Source organism: Oncorhynchus clarkii, chromosome 19 (assembly GCF_045791955.1).
Source record: "Oncorhynchus clarkii lewisi isolate Uvic-CL-2024 chromosome 19, UVic_Ocla_1.0, whole genome shotgun sequence".
Classification (NCBI taxonomy): domain Eukaryota; kingdom Metazoa; phylum Chordata; class Actinopteri; order Salmoniformes; family Salmonidae; genus Oncorhynchus; species Oncorhynchus clarkii.
Genome location: NC_092165.1, coordinates 55133938 through 55155659, shown reverse-complemented (window position 1 = coordinate 55155659; position 21722 = coordinate 55133938). Strand labels below are relative to the sequence as shown.

Sequence of the window (21722 nt, the reverse complement as noted above, 5' to 3'; positions counted from 1 at the left end):
ACCACATTACAGCCTGCCAGCCCAAAAAATTACAACCTCAACACATACCACATTACAGCCTGCCAGCCCAGAGAACTACAACCTCAACACATACCACATTACAGCCTGCCAGCCCCGGGAACTACAACCTCAACACATACCTCATTAAAGCCTGCCAGCCCAGAGAACTACAACCTCAACACATACCTCATTAAAGCCTGCCAGCCCAGAGAATTCAAGTCATTTACAACTGTGCCAGACAAAAGATGAATTCTAACGACACACTTCCATTAAATTAAATACACACTGACATCTCGCTATACATCTTTATCAGCCGGAACATGACAGGCTGGCAGCCGGTTGGGCCATAATGCTCTTAGACTGATATATATATCTTTTTTTTAAAGGCCAATTAATTCTATACAACGCTTTTGTATCAAACCAAAACATTGTGTGGAAGTGCAAACTAATTAGACTGGACTGGATTTGATTGAGGGCCCTGTGTTCAACCTGCCAAAGACCGATAGAAGTGTTCTCCTCAGCGACTTGAAAATCTGTTTCCCTCTTTGATATCACTTTTGGGTGACACTGATTGTTTTGATGATCTCCTGCCTGCTATGAGGTAATCACACCAACCCTCATCCGAGTGCCAATGAATCCATTACTCTGTCACTGGGAACAGGAGGATCACATAGGCTACCTGGTTCCAATCACATAGACTACCTGGTTCCAATCACATAGGCTACCTGGGTCCAATCACATAGACTACCTGGTTCCAATCACATAGACTACCTGGTTCCAATCACATAGACTACCTGGTTCCAATCACAATCACATAGACTACCTGCTTCCAATCATAATAACATAGACTACCTGGTTCCAAACACATAGACTACCTGGTTCCAATCACAATCGCATAGACTACCTGGTTCCAATCACAATCACATAGACTACCTGGTTCCAATCACAATCACATAGGCTACCTGGTTCCAATCACATAGGCTACCTGGTTCCAATCACATAGACGACCTGGTTCCAATCACATAGACTACCTGGTTCCAATCACATAGACTACCTGGTTCCAATCACATAGACTACCTGGTTCCAATCACATAGACTACCTGGTTCCAATCACATAGACTAGGGGTGCCACTGGGGGTTAGTGCAGGTGCTCTGCAGGGTTAGCCAGAGTGCAGCAGGGCTATGCTGGAGGCAGTGTTCAGGGCCTTATTACCCAGTAGACATGACAGGAGAGCAAGGCTCTGTGGCACACACCAGCAGCATGCTGAGGCGGGTGGCAGTGGGGCTGAGGGAAGAGAGGAGGGGGTGTGAAGAGGGGCTGGATCAGCGGTATAAAGCCACACTTGAAAGAGCAGCTCAGTCAAACTCCCCCCTCCCGTCATTTCTCGCCTCTCATCTCTCCCTCTACTCCGACTTTGAGTTGAAAAGTTCACGGGATCGGGAACTGCCGTGAGGCAGGAATAGCTGAACCTTTGCCACTTCCCATCAGCACCCTCTCCTTCCAGTCAGTCAAGCTCTCTGGCTCGTGGGGTGATCTAGAGAAGGGGTGGGACATAAGAGTCACACACCCACAACGCCTGTTTCAATATCAGCCAACACATAAATCAACTAGCAGAGGCTCCCATTTCAATTTCTAAATGCCGTCAGAAATCAGGCTTACTTATTTCAGCACAAGGGTGTCAGTTTTTGTTACAAGACAAGACTGAAATAGCTATTGCCTCATGGCCAAATAGACAACTTTAGTCAGCGTCTCATCCTTCTCCCAAGACAACAACCCCAGCCCAGCCTGATGGGGACCGTAAAGAATTTCCTTGAAAGAGGAAGTTGAAGAAACCGGTGACCCCATTTGTTTCCCCGAGCGATTAAATAAAGACAATTTCACGCTGCCAAATGCAGAGAAGATGCCCTTCATTAAAAAGTGCGTTGCCGGGTAGACATAGCCACAGCTTTAATCCAATTTAGTTTAGCATGATAAAGGGCATTACTGCCAGCCCGGGCTGCCCACCCACCCACGGTGACAATGACAACACTAGAGAGAGAGAAGAGCCCCTGGGGGACTTCATGGGGAGATAAACCCCAATGAGCCGCCGTTCTGGGAAGCCAGACAGGACTATTACAAGTAATAGCGGAAATACTGAAATACTGCACTCAGCCAACAAACTAGGCACAGCAGTTTCACGGCATCTGCTCAACAGTATTTTTAGCCCTACGTAGAAATGAAAGGAGCTTGTCGCTGTGCTGATACAAACTGCCACCAAGCCAGTGAGGGTTGTATAATAGGGAAATTACTTTGGAATTACTAGAATGGATCATTAACTAAACTTTCCTGTGGTAAAAGGTAGAGGGAAAACCTGCTACTGTCAGTACTACTCTCCTCACTTGACATCAAGGCGAGCTTACACATGAGAGCATAATGTAAGATATATTTATGGGAAATTCTATTTCTGGGGACACTCAGCTTGACTATAAGCGTGGCTCTTTGCAGCTGACGACTTCAGAGGGGAAGTGAGGGATGAGCTGGGTGTACATGCATGTTTATTCATCTCCCCCCACCCTGGCTGACAGTGACTCACGCTGCGTCACCCACACAGTCAGCACAGTCACTCGCCGCCATCGCTGCTTCAGCCTCTGGTGTCCTACTCCGTGAGAGAGGTTGAAATTGTCCCTCGCTCAGAAACGGCAACGAAGCAGAAGAGTTGGAGGGTTGAGGATTAATCTCAAAACAAAGGAGAAAAGAGTTGATCTGAGTCTATTCTCTCTGTAGCCATTGGATTGAAGAGATTCAAGTGACGCCAGGCCTCTGGGAGAGAGTGTAACCAAACATTGCCGGGGGGCCCTGTGTGGTGACGTGATGGACCCGTGATGTCCCCTGAAAAGGAGCCTTGGCTCCGTTTCCGCGGGTCAGATACCCACTCCAACTCGCTTCCTGACAGGGGATCCGGAGGTACAGCTGTCCGGCCGGTCTGTTCGCCGCGGGCACCGGGCTCCTGATGGCCTTCTCCGGCATCATGTGAGGAAGTGAAATATGGAGAGAACATTCTCACAGGGTGCATACTGCTGTCTGTTTTTAAAAGTGACACACCCTGTTCCAGTCCTTTATCCAGGGAAACAGAACAAACTGAAATGTGGCCTTATCGTGATAGCCTACTTGTGTTCATGTTTAAAGCTACCCCACTAACAGACCTGGCCATACTCATATTTATTATATTATCTGTAAATTGACAGATCGGATGATTCTCATGATCGGAAAACACAAAAGTGTTTTAATATGCCTAGATAGATGTTGGCAAAATACACAGAAAAGCTGCACGCAAAAATATATTTTAACAGAAAATAAGAAATACTCTTATCGTAATCGTATCAGGACAATTGTTTGGATACCGGTTAACGGACATATCCGTTAGGATACCGGTTAACGGACATATCCGTTAGGATACCGGTTAACGGACATATCCGTTAGGATACCGGTTAACGGACATATCCGTTAGGATACCGGTTAACGGACATATCCGTTAGGGTACTGGTTAACGGACATATCCGTTAGGATACCGGTTAACAGACATATCCGTTAGGATACTGGTTTTGTCCGACTACTCGGCACACCCCTAATACAGAAGAGAGATTGTATCATTCCCCCTTTCTGCTTGTGGAGAACTGACTATTCCTCATGGCAGTATTACTCACAGCGGGCACCAAACTAACTATCCCTCATGGCAGTATTACTCACCGCAGGCACCAAAACTGACTATTCCTCATGGCAGTATTACTCACAGCGGGCACCAAACTAACTATCCCTCATGGCAGTATTACTCACCGCAGGCACCAAAACTGACTATTCCTCATGGCAGTATTACTCACCGCGGGCACCAAACTGACTATCCCTCATGGCAGTATTACTCACCGCGGGCACCAAACTAACTATCCCTCATGGCAGTATTACTCACCGCGGGCACCAAACTGACTATCCCTCATGGCAGTATTACTCACCGCGGGCACCAAACTGACTATCCCTCATGGCAGTATTACTCACCGCGGGCACCAAACTGACTATCCCTCATGGCAGTATTACTCACCGCGGGCACCAGGAGCTTCTTGACCTCCTCTAAGGCTCTTTTCATCTTGATCTCAGCGCGCTTCTGTGTGTCCTCCACCGTGATCAGGACGTGCAGGTCCTCGTTCAGATGTTCCCAGTTGGGCTTGCCTCTGTTCTGCTCCTCCTGTGAAAGAAGAGAAGTGAGAGGGAGGGAAGAGAGAGAGATTAGAGTTTATTGGGGTGCAACGGTGACAGGCCAAGACCCTTTAGAAATGTAGCTTCAATTTTGAAAGGACATACTGCCTTTATTAGAGCCCCACATCAAAAGGTTGACAGCTATCTCTATAGCAACTAAACATCTGAGGAGAATATGTATGTATATCAGAGGCCTGCAGGCTTTTCAATCTGACTAACCTTTTCAGAGGAGACCTACAGTGCTGTCGACACATTGACATGGTGGGTGGGTGTGTGACAGGACAATTGTGCCCAGGTAACAATGGGCCCCTGAGAGAGCCATTTACCTCACTCTGAAAAGGGGGAGGCGAAGCACTTTGAGGTGTTAAATGGTGAGTGGTGCTCCTCGAAAAGGAAGGACAGGCTTTATTCACAAACTGACGAGCAAGTCGCGTGGAAGCTTAAGAGGGCCATTTCAATCTGAACACAATGGGGCCCAGCGTTAGACTGACGAGACAGCGAGTGGGGAAATGGATGGAAGAGGTCAATTCATATGAAAGTCTTCACACCCAGGTTTTTGAAAAACTCCTCATACCGAACTTAAATAAAAATAAATAAACTCACTCAATTCTGACTTGCTCTCTCGATTTACCTGGCCTCTTTTGAGACGTTTGCTGACAGCGCTGCACAAAGAGCTGTAAAAAGCTTTGGGTCACAGCGGCATAGCAGCTGTGTGGGTGTGAGGTCTCAGCTCACCATTTCCTCTAAGCCTTTGTGACTCTGAGCGTTTACTAATACACCGCGCCAAGCCAGAGTGGAGTGGCATGCCGCCGGTAACCCGCCTCCTCTGCCGAGAGCCGGCTGTTGCCATGATACTGGTCTTTGCCACACTCCGCCGTCTCACACCAACACAGAGAGGGAAAATTAAGTTAAATATTCCTCTCTCGTGTTTACCTTTTCCACAGCGGGAGCAGGACATACTTTTAACTGGCAGAAGCCAAAATTATTTGGCCTATTGTTGAGGCATGGTAAATGGTGAGTCAACAGTTTGTGGAGGGATGAACAGGGGCTAACGGTCAATTTTAGGTGTGTGTGTGTGTGACTACGGCGGAGAGACCACAGAGACGAGAGAGAGACAGAAACAAGAGAAACAAGAGAGAGGAGATGGGGAGTGAACAAACACTAAACAGAGAGACATCTCCAGCACCGTGGGGGCTGAGGCTTCACAGTCCTGCCTCAAGAAGGGGTAAGGCTAGGAGTGGGGCGGAGCACCACTTACCCACCGTGGCTGGCAGTGAACAAGGTCACAGCGTCCTATGAGCGAGAAAGTGACAACACGACAAACGGGTGGAGGAGTGGTGGGACGCAGCGGCCTGGTGCAACCGCAGAGCATACTGGGAAGGAGGGGGCTGGGAAGGCCTTTGAAGAGAGACCAAATTGTGTTTACTGACATCTGAAACCGGCTGAGACATGCTGCCAAGAAATGGAGTTAGCCAAAATATGAACGTTATGAGAACATCTATAAAGGCAATGACTTGCTTGTGTGGCGCACTGAACCTCCCGTCTAAGCTTGAGCTCAATACATCCTAGACCAAGGTTATGCTCTTAACACGGAAGACACCACACGTCCAGTTTAATTCTGCTTTGTTTTATTGGAAGACTAAAGTTGCATAGCCCTCGACAGGAGTAGCTGGTGTGATCAGCTGATGCTAGGATGAACCTGGGCGATACAAAAAAATACTATTTATAGCAACACGAGGTCGGAATGCACATTTCACAACTAAGCGACTGCTGTAGCCAGCTGTCCCTCTAGCTCGCCCGGTCCCCAAGGGTTCCTGAATAGCGCCTCTTAGCCACGGGTGATGCACTTCAGTCAAATGCCACCAGGCTAAAAGGGACTTGGGGCAAACAGGGGGGCAACAGGGGGTAGGACAGGCAAAGTAGAGTAAGGCTAGCTATGCCCGGAACACAGGAGCTATACTAAGTTTACGGAGGTCTCTTAAATACCTGTCAGAATGAACTAAAGGGGGAACTAAAATTCTAAGGGATATTACATTATATACCAACAGTCCAACATGCTCTTGCCATGTCCAAGGGTCTCTGGATTCCACCTCCATCTATTCTAAGAAGAGCACGAGAGGAACTATCTGTAGACTTTTATGCTAGTCTAAAATATGTTATTCAAGCTTCATAAAGCATGAGAAAGCATTGGTTAAATCAAGACATATCACCTCTAAAACGCTGAAAGACAATCCAAGCACTTCCCACTCATCTTCACTAGAGGCTGCTCTCCTACTACTGCAACGCCCCTCCAGGTCTCTGATCCCTACTGTTTCTTTTTCGGTCTCCCATTTCCTCCAACCCTAGCTACTTAGCACCCTACCCAGATGGCAATGCGCAGTCGCAATTTTCGCTCACTCTCTCTCTCCCACTACTCTCTTCTCTTCTAGCCAATCATCTTTCTCATCTCTACTGATTTCTGCCTATTCGACCCCATTCTCCTCCCTTTCTGCATCCCCTTTCCCCCAGGACGGCTTGGCAATCCCCTCTTGCTCTGTGGCTGAGTGCCTCAGTGCAAGCTTAGAGAACAGGACTGCGGGCAGCTGAGCAAAAATGTAGGAAAACTAAACTTCCGGAGGACCTATCATCCTTTCACTTCCTCCGCTCTACCTTCTCTTTCTTTGTATCAGCTGCTAAAGCCACTTTATCACTCTATCGCTCTTCCACATTCTCTTCTTTCCTTAATCCTCCACCCCCTCCTCCATCTACGAGGACGATTTTGTCAACCACTGAAAAGGTTGACGACATCCACTCAGCCTATGGAGTCAACTGATCCCACTCACACGGAACTACCCTTGACCTCCTTCTCCCCTCTCTCCAGAATAAATCCTGCGACTCCTGAGGTCCGGCCACCCAACAAACATGCCCGCTCAACCCAGGTCCCTCTTTTCCAGACCCTCTCTGGAGACCTTCTCCCATTCTTCCCTCGTCAACTCATCCCTCTTTTCCAGACCCTCTCTAGAGACCTTCTCCCATTCTTCCCTCGTCAACTCATTCCTCTTTTCCAGACCCTCTCTGGAGACCTTCTCCCATTCTTCCCTCGTCAACTCATCCCTCTTTTCCAGACCCTCTCTGGAGACCTTCTCCCATTCTCCCATTCTTCCCTCGTCAACTCATCTCTCTTTTCCAGACCCTCTCTGGAGACCTTCTCCCATTCTTCCCTCGTCAACTCATCCCTCTTTTCCAGACCCTCTCTGGAGACCTTCTCCCATTCTTCCCTCGTCAACTCATCCCTGACCACTGGCTGTCTCACCTCTGATTTCGAAATGGCCCGAGTTGCTCCCCTTCTCAAAAAGCCAACACTCCGTGAACCGTCAGATCCTCCTCACAACCCTTTCAGGGCTGGGCATCTCAGACTCTGCACACTATTAGATTGCATCCCATCTGGCAGGCTGTTCCTACCAGGTGACATGGAGAGGGTCTGTGACTACACCACATACTTGCAGCACTACTGGTGTCCCCCAGCTTCCCCCCGAAGCGAAGAGCCCAGAGTCCGTTGGCCATCTTCCGAAAACATCTGAAACCCTTTTCAAAGAGCATCTTAAATAATCCCAAATCAACCTCATCCTCACCGTTTGGTGAACTAAACACTCTCACTGAAGTGTTTCCCCCCCTTACTAGTTCCCGACTTTGCTGATATCTACTTTGAGGAAAAATGTATTTAACTATGACATGTTGTTGTCGCACCTAGCTATCTTGAGATGGATGTACTAAGTGGCTCTGGACAAGAGTGTCCGCTAAATGACTCAAATGTAAAAGCTTGTGTCAAATGTGCAATCAGACTTCAACCTATCAATTGCCAAATACAGTTAATGTCTCGAGCATTAAATCTAGAGAGCTGAACCAGAGTCAGAGCTGGTGCAAGATGTTGAAGTTCTGGACCTTTGCACTGACGGTTCATCCCCCTTGGATGGAACACTTCCCTTGCAGATTCAGCAGAGACTTGCCTCCACACAGAAAGGCCATTGCAGTGAAGACCTGGTTAGAAGAAACTACAAACTAAGCCCTGAAATCCATTATTTTTTGTTTTATTATTTACACAGAAAGAGCTGCCGTTTTTATAGCCACCTTGAAAGGAGCAGTTCTTTAGGAGTTGGGCTGTGATCGTAGTAGTGTGAACACATGGTCTCCAGCGTGTATTTCCTGAGGAGTCCCTCCCTGATTTAGGACTCATTTGATCAGAGGACAAAGCATCATCCCAGGGACAGGTTATTATCCTGTGTTTGTCTCCCCTGTCTGTTCCTATTCCATCTGCACTGCCACATCAATGATGGTGACATGGAGGGAACAGAGGTGACTTAAGATGACTTGACTGTTCACACAATAAGAGGTGCCTTGTTATTGAGAACGGACGTCAAGCTTAGCCTGTACCTTTTTAAAAAAGGCAACGCAATCAAGTGAGCAATTACCTAAAATCGGTCTTCTTTCGAACACCACCCGAGAACAACATGTTCAGCCTCAGAATTTTTTTGTCTAGTTGGGTCACACTTCAAATTGACTTGACTGTATTTTAGTGATCTTTTACTTAGTAGTTGTTTGAACACCTTTAAATAGATGCTGCCCTATGTGTATAGCCAGAGTCTATGTATTCCATAAGACACCTCTCATTCAAGGTTACACACAGACCTGTGACACAGGCATCCACCAGAACCAGAGGTCCATGAATAAGCCACAGAGACCACCTGCCACCGACAGCCCAGCGGCGTCACCTGCAGCCACGACTCTACCTCCATTTGTCTCACGTCAAATCCCCCCCGTCTGTCTACGTTCTCCATACTGTGGAGTTCATTTATCACATGCCTCCCCCTCTTCCACTACCCCCTCTTCCTCTATCCCCCCCCCTTGCTCCACCGCTCCAGCCACCGGCGGGCTGGGCAAGCCCCTGGAGGGAGCTGCAAACTGAATTATTGAGAGCTGAAAAACAGTGGCTCCTGAATAAAAAGACTGCATTACCCCCCCCCCCTCCCCCCGCTACTCCTCTCTTCCAGGGAAGTCTGGGAGAACACAAGGAGGTTCAGGGAGGGAAACTACAGACAGACTGACTGACCGAGGTGAGGAAGAGAGACAGAGGTTCCTGGTTATGTGGTAGGAACTCTCTCCTGACTGTTACTGTTGGCTTCAGTGCTGGGGGGGGGGGGGGGGGGGGGGGGGGTGACAATGAGAGGTGGATGGTTCATTTATTCACATTTGTCCATTTTACACTTATTTTACCAGGTAAGTTGATTGAGAACCCATTCTTATCTGCAGTAATGCCCCCACCGCCTCCCATACCTACCCCACTCTCAGTCCTGGTTGAGCCTGTACATTTTTGCCTCTGAAACTTACACGAGGTGGCACAATCTATATTTTTATCTTTTGTTATTCCTCTTTTTATATGACATGCTCTTAAAAGCATCGTATTTTTCAGACTCGTATTTATTAGAAGCAGTTAAAACTGCTGGTCCGTTTATAGGCCTATAATTGCAGCGAGCGTTGGACAGGTCTCAGGGCCATGGAGAGACAAATGAAGGAAAATAAGATACCCTGGGTCATCAAGCCTTAAGATTATAAAAGTAATCAGAGATAAAATAAATGAGCCGAGAGGAGTAGTCTTCGGGGCGAGCCATGCTTCTAAATGAGGTGTATGAAACCTAACGCCCACTTAATCTAATTCTAAAAGATGGAACAAGCAAAAAAGAAAACTAACCAGTGCTGTGATAATGAACAAACTCCAAAGGAGATGAATACAACAAATTAAGCCAAGAATGACGGTGGTGGTATAGAAAGAGAACCCACCCCTGGAGCTAGAAAGCAGATCGAGGCTCCGGTGGGAATCCTTGGACATTCTGCAGTTGATGCTTTCTGCTGCAGACTCTGTCCAGGCGGGGTCCCTCAAGGAGGGACCGGTGCAAATACACCGGAATGGATATCTGCTGCCTGACAAATTAACTACACTCAGGGGGGAGAGGAACCGAACCGCAGGTAGCGGTTAAGAACGTTGGGCCAGTAACCAAAAGGTCGCTGGTTTTAATCCCTAATATGACTAGGTGGAAGAATCGGTTTATCTGCCCTGGAGCAAGGCACCTAACCCTAATTGCTCCTGTATGTCTTTCTGTAAAGAGCTTCTGCTAAATGACTAAAAAGTAAAAGTAAATGAGCATGTCTGGCTTTAAAATAACGTGTTGTAGCATTGTCAAAGCACCTGCATATGTTTTGAAAGGCGTTGTAGAAATGGCTGGCATTTGCTTTAAAAATGTAATCCCTGAAATATCTATAAAGAGGAAAAGTGACAAGATTCCACTGTGGATAGATCAGAACTACATAATACAAGTAACCACTATATGCTACCAATGATCAGTCCAATGTTCTGTTTGGGTGGCCGCCGTACATCCAGGGATTCTGAGAAGATGCAGGCGGCCATCTTTGACTGCCACCACTGTGACATCGGTGGCCTTTCAGAAATCAACACATCGCCGTGGCCAAGCCCAGAAAAGAGCCCTTGGCACAGGCCTACCACTGTCACTTCAGAGGTCACATCCCACTTAGCTTTCCAGAACAGAGTCATGGCTTTCTTACGTTTTATGTAGGTTATGTTTGTATATTACACTGATAGCTGGTGGGGCTATAGTAAAATGTTTACTTCTCCACACGGAGTAAGAAATCTAAATAGGCTTTTTACTATGAGGCAATTAGAAGTGGGTCTTAAATCAGAGGCTTTTTTTTGTTGTGAAAAATTGAGGGAAAACGCAGCGGGGGGTAGAGAGAGAGAGAAAATAAACCAATCACCTTCTTTCTGTCCCTCATGGAGCTCTTGCCTCGCACCATGATTTTACATCCAGTCTCTGCTTCCAGCTGCTTGGCGGTGAGTCCACGAGGCCCCAGGATTCTGCCCACGAAGTTATACTACAGAGAAGACAGGGAGATGGGGAATCAAATATTATCATTCAGGGTAAAAAAAAGAAGAGTATTTCACATTCAGACCGCAGTGTAGATAATCAGGCCACAATGAAAATGAAATATACAACTACTTGCACACTATGAATTATTGTCCTGTGATAGCCTACTTATCTTAATCACATGATCAGGGCCTGAAATTAACACCCGCGGATAGATTTTGTCATTGGCTCAGTTGGTAGAGCATGGCGCTCGCAACGCCTGGGTTGTGGGTTCGATTCCCACGGGGGACTGGTAGGAAAATGTATGCTCGCACTACTACAAGTCTGCTAAATAATTCAATGTAAATATTTTTCAAGCCTGTTGGCGGTTGGTCACGCTGGGAACACTTTTTTTCTTCAGTTCCTTAGCCTTATGTAAAGAACGCAACAGTCATTGGTATTTCTTGCAACCTTCTGAAGTTACGGCATGGGAATGCCTTTGTCAACCACTTAGTGTAGCCAGTTGTCGATGCCAAAACAGTCACTTCTAAAGGCTTTCCATTAAAACCTTCCCAATTAAAATAGAAACTGCAGAGTAGGCTTACCTGGCAGAATGATATCATGGTGGTTTGTATTAACCCTGGCAGAATGATATAATGTTGGTTTGTATTCACCCTGGCAGAATGATATCATGGTGGTTTGTATTAACCCTGGCAGAATGATATCATGGTGGTTTGTATTAACCCTGGCAGAATGATATCATGGTGGTTTGTATTCACCCTGGCAGAATGATATCATGGTGGTTTGTATTCACCCTGGCAGGCAGAATGATATCATGGTGGTTTGTATTAACCCTGGCAGAATGATATCATGGTGGTTTGTATTCACCCTGGCAGAATGATATCATGGTGGTTTGTATTAACCCTGGCAGAATGATATCATGGTGGTTTGTATTAACCCTGGCAGAATGATATCATGGTGGTTTGTATTAACCCTGGCAGAATGATATCATGGTGGTTTGTATTAACCCTGAAATCATGGTGGTTTGTATTAACCCTGGCAGAATGATATCATGGTGGTTTGTATTCACCCTGGCAGAATGATATCATGGTGGTTTGTATTAACCCTGGCAGAATGATATCATGGTGGTTTGTATTAACCCTGGCAGAATGATATCATGGTGGTTTGTATTCACCCTGGCAGATGGTGGTTTGTATGATATCATGGTGGTTTGTATTAACCCTGGCAGGCAGAATGATATCATGGTGGTTTGTATTAACCCTGGCAGAATGATATCATGGTGGTTTGTATTAACCCTGGCAGAATGATATCATGGTGGTTTGTATTCACCCTGGCAGAGAATGATATCATGGTGGTTTGTATTAACCCTGGCAGAATGATATCATGGTGGTTTGTATTCACCCTGGTAGAATGATATCATGGTGGTTTGTATTCACCCTGGCAGAATGATATCATGGTGGTTTGTATTCACCCTGGCAGAATGATATAATGGTGGTTTGTATTCACCCTGGCAGAGTGATATCATGGTGGTTTGTATTAACCCTGGCAGAATGATATCATGGTGGTTTGTATTCACCCTGGCAGAATGATATCATGGTGGTTTGTATTCACCCTGGCAGAATGATATCATGGTGGTTTGTATTAACCCTGGCAGAATGATATCATGGTGGTTTGTATTCACCCTGGCAGAATGATATCATGGTGGTTTGTATTCACACTGGCAGAATGATATCATGGTGGTGTGTATTAACCCTGGCAGAATGATATCATGGTGGTTTGTATTCACCCTGGCAGAATGATATCATGGTGGTTTGTATTAACCCTGGTAGAATGATATCATGGTGGTTTGTATTAACCCTGGCAGAATGATATCATGGTGGTTTGTATTCACCCTGGTAGAATGATATCATGGTGGTTTGTATTAACCCTGGTAGAATGATATCATGGTGGTTTGTATTAACCCTGGCAGAATGATATCATGGTGGTTTGTATTAACCCTGGCAGAATGATATCATGGTGGTTTGTATTAACCCTGGTAGAATGATATCATGGTGGTTTGTATTCACCCTGGCAGGCAGAATGATATAATGGTGGTTTGTATTCACCCTGGCAGAATGATATCATGGTGGTTTGTATTAACCCTGGCAGGCAGAATGATATCATGGTGGTTTGTATTAACCCTGGTAGAATGATATCATGGTGGTTTGTATTAACCCTGGTAGAATGATATCATGGTGGTTTGTATTCACCCTGGCAGGCAGAATGATATCATGGTGGTTTGTATTCACCCTGGCAGGCAGAATGATATAATGGTGGTTTGTATTCACCCTGGCAGAATGATATCATGGTGGTTTGTATTAACCCTGGCAGGCAGAATGATATCATGGTGGTTTGTATTAACCCTGGCAGAATGATATCGGGGTGGTTTGTATTAACCCTGGCAGAATGATATCGGGGTGGTTTGTATTAACCCTTGCAGAATGATATCCTGGTGGTTTGTATTCACCCTGGCAGAATGATATCATGGTGGTTTGTATTAACCCTAGCAGGCAGAATGATATCATGGTGGTTTGTATTCACCCTGGCAGAATGATATCATGGTGGTTTGTATTAACCCTGTCAGAATGATATCATGGTGGTTTGTATTAACCCTGGCAGAATGAAATCATGGTGGTTTGTATTAACCCTGGCAGAATGATATCATGGTGGTTTTTATTAACCCTGGCAGAATGATATAATGGTGGTTTGTATTCACCCTGGCAGAATGATATCATGATGGTTTGTATTCACCCTGGCAGAATGATATCATGGTGGTTTGTATTCACCCTGGCAGAGTGATATCATGGTGGTTTGTATTCACCCTGGCAGAATGATATCATGGTGGTTTGTATTCACCCTGGCAGAATGATATCATGGTGGTTTGTATTAACCCTGGCAGAATGATATCATGGTGGTTTGTATTCACCCTGGCAGAATGATATCATGGTGGTTTGTATTAACCCTGGCAGAATGATATCATGGTGGTTTGTATTAACCCTGGCAGAATGATATCATGGTGGTGTGTATTAACCCTGGCAGAATTATATCATGGTGGTTTGTATTCACCCTGGCAGAATGATATCATGGTGGTTTGTATTCACCCTGGCAGAATGATATCATGGTGGTTTGTATTAACCCTGGCAGAATGATATCATGGTGGTTTGTATTAACCCTAGCAGGCAGAATGATATCATGGTGGTTTGTATTAACCCTGGCAGGCAGAATGATATCATGGTGGTTTGTATTAACCCTGGCAGGCAGAATGATATCATGGTGGTTTGTATTAACCCTGGCAGAATGATATCATGGTGGTTTGTATTAACCCTGCCAGAATGATATCATGGTGGTTTGTATTAACCCTGGCCGAATGATATAATGTTGGTTTGTATTAACCCTGGCAGAATGATATAATGTTGGTTTGTATTAACCCTGGCAGAATGATATCATGGTGGTTTGTATTAACCCTGGCAGGCAGAATGATATCATGGTGGTTTGTATTAACCCTGGCAGAATGATATCAGGGTGGTTTGTATTCACCCAGGCAGAATGATATCATGGTGGTTTGTATTAACCCTGGCAGAATGATATAATGGTGGTTTGTATTAACCCTGGCAGGCAGAATGATATCATGGTGGTTTGTATTAACCCTGGCAGGCAGAATGATATCATGGTGGTTTGTATTAACCCTGGCAGAATGATATCATGGTGGTTTGAATTAACCCTGGCAGAATGATATCATGGTGGTTTGTATTAAACCTGTCAGAATGATATCATGGTGGATTGTATTAACCCTGTCAGAATGATATCATGGTGGTTTGTATTCACCCTGGCAGAATGATATAATGGTGGTTTGTATTCACCCTGGCAGAATGATATCATGGTGGTTTGTATTCACCCTGGCAGAATGATATCATGGTGGTTTGTATTCACCCTGGCAGGCAGAATGATATCATGGTGGTTTGTATTAACCCTGGCAGACAGAATTATATCATGGTGGTTTGTATTAACCCTGGCAGGCAGAATGATATCATGGTGGTTTGTATTAACCCTGGTGATTACTATGGTGCTGCAGCACAGAAACACCACTAGCCAGACACCAGTCTCTTGAGGTGCGCAATTGAAATTAATGGGCAACTACACCCTCCAATATATTTTTACCCCAGAATTCAAAACTGGTCTCCTGGTGTGGTTTATTTCATTATGTTGATCCCTCAGCTTTCATTCCATGGGACACGTGATATTGGCTCATTGCTGCCATGACAGCAGATTCCAGACAACAGGTGAACATGTGAGATTAAGATTATTTTTCCTGGCCTAATAAAAAAACAGACGGATTTCAAATTCACATGTACAAGTCCCCGGTGTTCCCAGCAGTGCAACCTGCAAAATAATCCAACATTATTCGGCAAACTAAAAACATAAGAATGGTGAAAGGGGGAAGGGGAGGGTGGTTGAACGGTAAACAGGGTTTGTTTACCGTACGCAGAGTGCTAAGCTATGCAAGGTGACGTGTAAGAGTTCCAGGCCCTTCTGATTCCCTGTGGTTGACGTTACTGTTACTATGGAGCTCGGGTAGACAAGAGGGCAGGCTAGGCCAACGTCTGTTTGGTGAACTCTGGTCACTACAATGGTGAGGGGGTGGTGTGATGCCAAGGCATCGGGGGGCACGTGTCCTCCTGTCCTGTCTTTGGTCACACAGTAGCGTATCTAGCAAGGATTTTAGGCAGAGGAGGAGCAAACTGTCAGTCTCCATCACGGTGGAAGCAGCAGATGAGAGAAGAGGACCCAGCTCCCAGGCACAGTCTCTACCCATAGGGTTTCCTCCATCAGCCAGCAGTCTGACATCACAAGCAAGAGCTCAGAGACACTTGAAGGCGACAGGGGCCAGGTGTCTGGGTGAAGCACAACCTCTACAGCTAGCTAGCAACCTTACTCACCGTCATAAGATTTTAAAAAATAGCTCAACTGGCCAGAGTCTTTCTGAGGCAAGATACTTCTTCACACCATCTGTCAACATGGATATATGGCTATTTAAGGTCAGATATACTCAGTGTTAATCCAACCCCAGCCAGTGGCACAATTAATGCTAGTGTGGAATACTATAATTTGCCAGCCAATTACCTGGCTATATGTTGATGTCAAGATACAGCCAGAGAAGACCTACACTAGCATCTGTAAACCGCATCTGAGGATAGTCTTGGTTATGAAAGGAGTTCCAATACTGATATGGACATAAATAATAAAATATCTCTGTGCAACTGCTCTCAGGCAGATAAGAAAGAGAAGTGAATTCTCCCTGGCCATGAATATGTTGATGCTGATCGTACATGACAGAGCAGGGGCTTGCAGGAACGTAGGGAAATTGCTCATTTGAATACTGGAACAAGACAGTAATTACTGCCAGAAGGGGCAGGATAGCTGGGGGGAGGCAGGCAATGTCCCTTCTCCCAAAGTTGAGACAGTTTTTCCAATGGCTTTAAATACTCTGCCTTTGACATGCATGATATGGGTGGTGATAAGAGTGGTTCAAGGACATAGGGTCGTGAAGGGACTGGGGGAATATGTCTATTTTTAAGAGGGGAGTGGGCGGCAGCCATGTTTGGCGATGTCTGGCTGAGGCGTCAACACGCTCTCTACTCCAGGAAAAATCCACGCGTCTCAAAATGTCAGCCAACATTAAACATCCGGGACAGAAATACCAGCCCCATCAAAACATTCAATAGAAGAGAGGAAAAATCAACGCTTTGATGAACGAGGGATTTGCTTTCAAACTGGCAATTCAAACAGAGATAAGAACTGTCCCCATGAGAAGTTACAACAGAACCCCCTCTCTCATCACCCCTTATTGTTCTCCATGTCCAAGATCATCTCTAACCTGCAACAAGCACTAGATCAGGTCTTCATCCTGCAGCGAAGGTGCTGAGGCCAGTTAAAAGGAGGACCGCCAATCGTAAACCATTGGCATGTATAAAACAATACAAAGCCAAACATGTTGGCCTCTTTCAGAGGACAGACTTGCTAGGAACTCCCGACACATGAAGACTTCTGCAGAAAGAGTCACTTGACCTGAGTGAGTCTGGTGACGTGCATGGAATCGCTATAAAAGACAGCTTGTTTTTGAGTATGTGTGCATGTCTGTCACAATTCTGCCATTTCAACAATCAAACATGGCTGATAACAGGTAGCTATGGCCACAGGGCAGTACTAGAAATAGACATCTAGTTACAGCATGGTGAATATGAGCAGCTTCAACAGCCAGGCTGGCTAACCAACCATATAATCAGCATCCATTCTGATTCACCGGAGAGAAAGTGCTTTAACATAACCAGCACTAACTGTACAAATGACAAATTCAGAAATCCCCATTCCTCCACCTCTGTTCTGACCCAAACTCATCCGTCTCCTTCTTTATCTGTTGAATGAAATGCATGCATAAACGATTTATTTATTTTGCAAACTCGACAAGAACTCTCCGCCGGCTCTCTCTCTCTCAGCGGAGGCCCGTTCTCTGAGCAACCAATTCCCTTTCCTCATTTAAGGCATTAGGAGATTAGAGACACTGGGACCTTTTCGCCGACAGTTTTTTTCTCTCCCAAACGTTTATCTCAGTTTCCTCAAACCCTTGCGAATCGACACGCACACCGCCGCCCCATCCACCTCCATCCGCCCTGCCCCGGCCCCCACCTCAGAGGGCCTCCCAGGAAGGAGGCTTAGTAACATTAAAGGGGCTTTGTTTACACCCTGTTATCGGCACTCGGCAGACGGAGGGGGGCCAGCCCGGGGGCACTGAGAGAAACTCCTTGCCGACGCCCTCCTCTTCACTCTGAAGTTGACTGGCTCCCCTGGGCTCAGAGGCAGGGAGCAGGCAGGTTACCGGGGCTCTACCAAAAGCTTTAAGGAAGCATACAATGTGCAAATGTTTGTTTGCCTCAAACGCAGCTCTGGATGGGAAAGGAAGTGGAAATTAGATCATGGCGAAGGGTCTCCGAGTGTATTGGGGGGCTTAGCAGGGATAAGCACAAAGAATATGAAAATCGAGTTGTCACTAGAAGATTGTAAATGAGCAACACTTCCTTTTTCATACAGTAAGACGTGAGTGCAACAGGAAATGTGTCTACCTCAGGCACCGCACTGAGTGGTGACATATTTCCCACCAATCGTTCAGGCACCCGGGGCTATTATGCCACAGCTCACATATTGGCCCCGTTCCTCTTACCAGGGGAGACGAGAGTATGTGGTCTATTGTAACATATTTACATATGCAGAACATGATTACAACCTATGCCCATGCGCTGTAGACATCTCTCTGAGACATGATTGGCCGACTGGAAAACTCCACCCAGCAGAAGTGACCTCCAAAGCACACCGGATCCAGACAAACTCAACTACTGGTCTGTTCAATCGTTGGGTATCTTTTGAGTTCAATAGCATTAAACTACACGTCCATTTTTCAGAGATAGCCATGTATGCATTAAATCAATTAATTAGACTTTTCACCAATCAAACTACATAATGGTAATCATTTATTTGAAAGGAAAATCTCTGTTAACAAACGGGGTAAATCAGGAAGAAGCCTCGGCCAGGGGAGATGAACGCATCGAGCTATCCAACTTGTTTTGGCAGATTTCACGGATTTCACAGATTCGTCTTTTTGGGGGACTTATTTTATTGTATTGATCAACAACATTTGCATAGAAGTAGCTTTTATAAAAGTGTGTGCCGTCTCAAACTAGTAATGATGTCATTACGAGGCAAAAGGGATGCAACCAGGAGTCAGTTCGCAGAGGTAACAGAGCATCTTTGGGAGAGACGCGAGAGAGAGTTCGCAGAGGTAACAGAGCATCTTTGGGAGAGTCGCGAGAGCGAGTTCGCAGAGGTAACAGAGCATCTTTGGGAGAGACGCGAGAGAGAGTTTGCAGAGGTAACAGAGCATCTTTGGGAGAGACGCGAGAGAGAGTTCGCAGAGGTAACAGAGCATCTTTGGGAGAGACGCGAGAGAGAGTTCGCAGAGGTAACAGAGCATCTTTGGGAGAGACGCGAGAGAGAGTTCGCAGAGGTAACAGAGCATCTTTGGGAGAGACGCGAGAGAGAGTTCGCAGAGGTAACAGAGCATCTTTGGGAGAGACGCGAGAGAGAGTTCGCAGAGGTAACAGAGCATCTTTGGGAGAGACGCGAGAGAGAGTTCGCAGAGGTAACAGAGCATCTTTGGGAGAGACGCGAGAGAGAGTTCGCAGAGGTAACAGAGCATCTTTGGGAGAGTCGTGAGAGCGAGTTCGCAGAGGTAACAGAGCACCTTTGGGAGAGACGCGAGAGAGAGTTTGCAGAGGTAACAGAGCATCTTTGGGAGAGACGCGAGAGAGAGTTCGCAGAGGTAACAGAGCATCTTTGGGAGAGACGCGAGAGAGAGTTCGCAGAGGTAACAGAGCATCTTTGGGAGAGACGCGAGAGAGAGTTCGCAGAGGTAACAGAGCATCTTTGGGAGAGACGCGAGAAAGAGTTCGCAGAGGTAACAGAGCATCTTTGGGAGAGACGCGAGAGAGATTCCATGAATAAATAAAGTTTTGGTGGCGATCAGCTTTGAAAGCAGCATATTTTGCGTTCTGGTTCACCATAATATCACAAACAAAGCTCCTCCCTTACTACACACCGTCTCCCGGGTGAAAGTTTGGGTTTTAGCATTCAGTCATTACTACTGTTTTCCTCACCGTTGCTATGTACAGTTCCCCCACAACCAGCCTATTCCCCGACAGACTGGAGTGGAGAGAGGGCAAGGCAATCTTTTTAAATAATTGACATCCCATAATTAGGATCTGTCAACAACAACAAAAAATATGCCAAATCAGTTCTAGAACCCATTTCCTGGTTGTGAGGTCTGGGGTCCACTCACCAACCAATAATTCACAAAATGGGACAAACACCCAATTGAGACAGTAAACAGCATTCTGGAAAACATAGTCAGTGTACAACGTAAAACACCAAATAATATGCTGAGCAGAATCCAGAAAAGAGCGGTTAAATCCTACAACCATCTAAAGGAAAGTGATGTTCAAACCTTCCATAACAAATCCATCACCTACAGAGAGATGAACCTGGAGAAGAGGCCCCTAAGCAAACTGGTCCTGGGGCTCTGTTCACAAAACACAGACCCTACAGAGACTCAGAACCATTGGACACACTAGAAAGAATCAACACAAAAACAGAGCAAACTGGAATATACCTTTCCCTAAACAGAGAGTACACAGTAGCAGAACTCCTTGACTACTGTATGTACAGACTCAGTGAGCATAGCCTTGCTATTGAGAGAGGCAGGCGTAAGCAGAGAGAGAAGACAAGCTATGTGCACACTGCCCACAAAATGAGCTGGAAACTGAGCTGCAATTCCTAACCTCCTGACAAATGTATGACCATATTAGAGACACATATTTCTCTCAGATTACACAGATCCACAAAGTATGTGTGTAATGTTTACTGTTAATGTCTGTCTGTGTTTTGGTCATGTTTACTGTTAATGTCTGTCTGTGTTTTGGTCATGTTTACTGTTAATGTCTGTCTGTGTTTTGGTCATGTTTACTGTTAATGTCTGTGTTTTGGTCATGTTTACTGTTAATGTCTGTGTTTTGGTCATGTTTACTGTTAATGTCTGTGTTTTGGTCATGTTTACTGTTAATGTCTGTGTTTTGGTCATGTTTACTGTTAATGTCTGTGTTTTGGTCATGTTTACTGTTAATGTCTGTCTGTGTTTTGGTCATGTTTACTGTTAATGTCTGTGTTTTGGTCATGTTTACTGTTAATGTCTGTCTGTGTTTTGGTCTTCATTTAATTCGCTTTGTTTTTGTTTTATTTTTTTACTTGACAAACACTTGTTTCCCATGCCAATAAAGCTCCCCCACAGACAGACACACAGAGAGACACACAGAGAGAGACACACACAGACAGAGAGTGATATTGGAGAAGGGGCGATGCCCCTGCCCATCACTAATTAACATCCAAGTAATGCGGTGTCTGGGCCCGTCAGGCCTGTTCTTGTTCTCTAACCTGGGCCCTGGGCCCGTCAGGCCTGTTCTCGTTCTCTAACCTGGGCCCTGGGCCCGTCAGGCCTGTTCTCGTTCTCTAACCTGGGCCCTGGGCCCGTCAGGCCTGTTCTCGTTCTCTAACCTGGGCCCTGGGCCCGTCAAGCCTGTTCTCGTTTTCTAACCTGGGCCCTGGGCCCGTCAGGCCTGTTCTCGTTCTCTAACCTGGGCCCGTCAGGCCTGTTCTCGTTCTCTAACCTGGGCCCGTCAGGCCTGTTCTCGTTCTCTAACCTGGGCCCGTCAGGCCTGTTCTCGTTCTCTAACCTGGGCCCGTCAGGATGTGGGATGAGAGGAGGGGTGGTGGGATGAGAGGAGAGGGTGGCGGGATGAGAGGAGAGGTGGTGGGATGAGAGGAGAGGGTGATGGGGTGAGAGGAGTGGGTGGTGGGGTGAGAGGAGAGGGTGGTGGGGTGAGAGGAGAGGGGTGGTGGGATGAGAGGAGGGGTGGTGGGATGAGAGGAGAGGGGTGGTG

General features: G+C 46.2%; 1 protein-coding gene and 1 non-coding gene across 5 annotated transcripts in view; one reads left to right on the top strand and one right to left on the bottom strand.

Annotated features, from left to right (window-relative positions):
• The window catches only part of LOC139375387 (protein quaking-A-like), a 131356-nt gene that overhangs the window by 47774 nt on the left and 61860 nt on the right, over window positions 1-21722 (bottom strand). For all 4 annotated transcript variants that reach the window (XR_011627788.1, XM_071117119.1, XM_071117121.1 and 1 more), the window contains exons 3-4: window positions 11033-11149; window positions 4074-4217 (exon numbers count right to left, since the gene is read on the bottom strand). Coding sequence is in view for 3 of the 4 variants with exons in the window: in XM_071117119.1 (XP_070973220.1) it covers window positions 4074-4217; window positions 11033-11149 (261 nt within the window). In the remaining variant the exon portion in view is untranslated. The remainder of the gene's footprint in view (window positions 1-4073; window positions 4218-11032; window positions 11150-21722) is intronic.
• On the top strand, window positions 11363-11433 carry trnaa-cgc (transfer RNA alanine (anticodon CGC)). Its single transcript has one exon. It is a non-coding gene; the product is annotated as a tRNA-Ala (tRNA).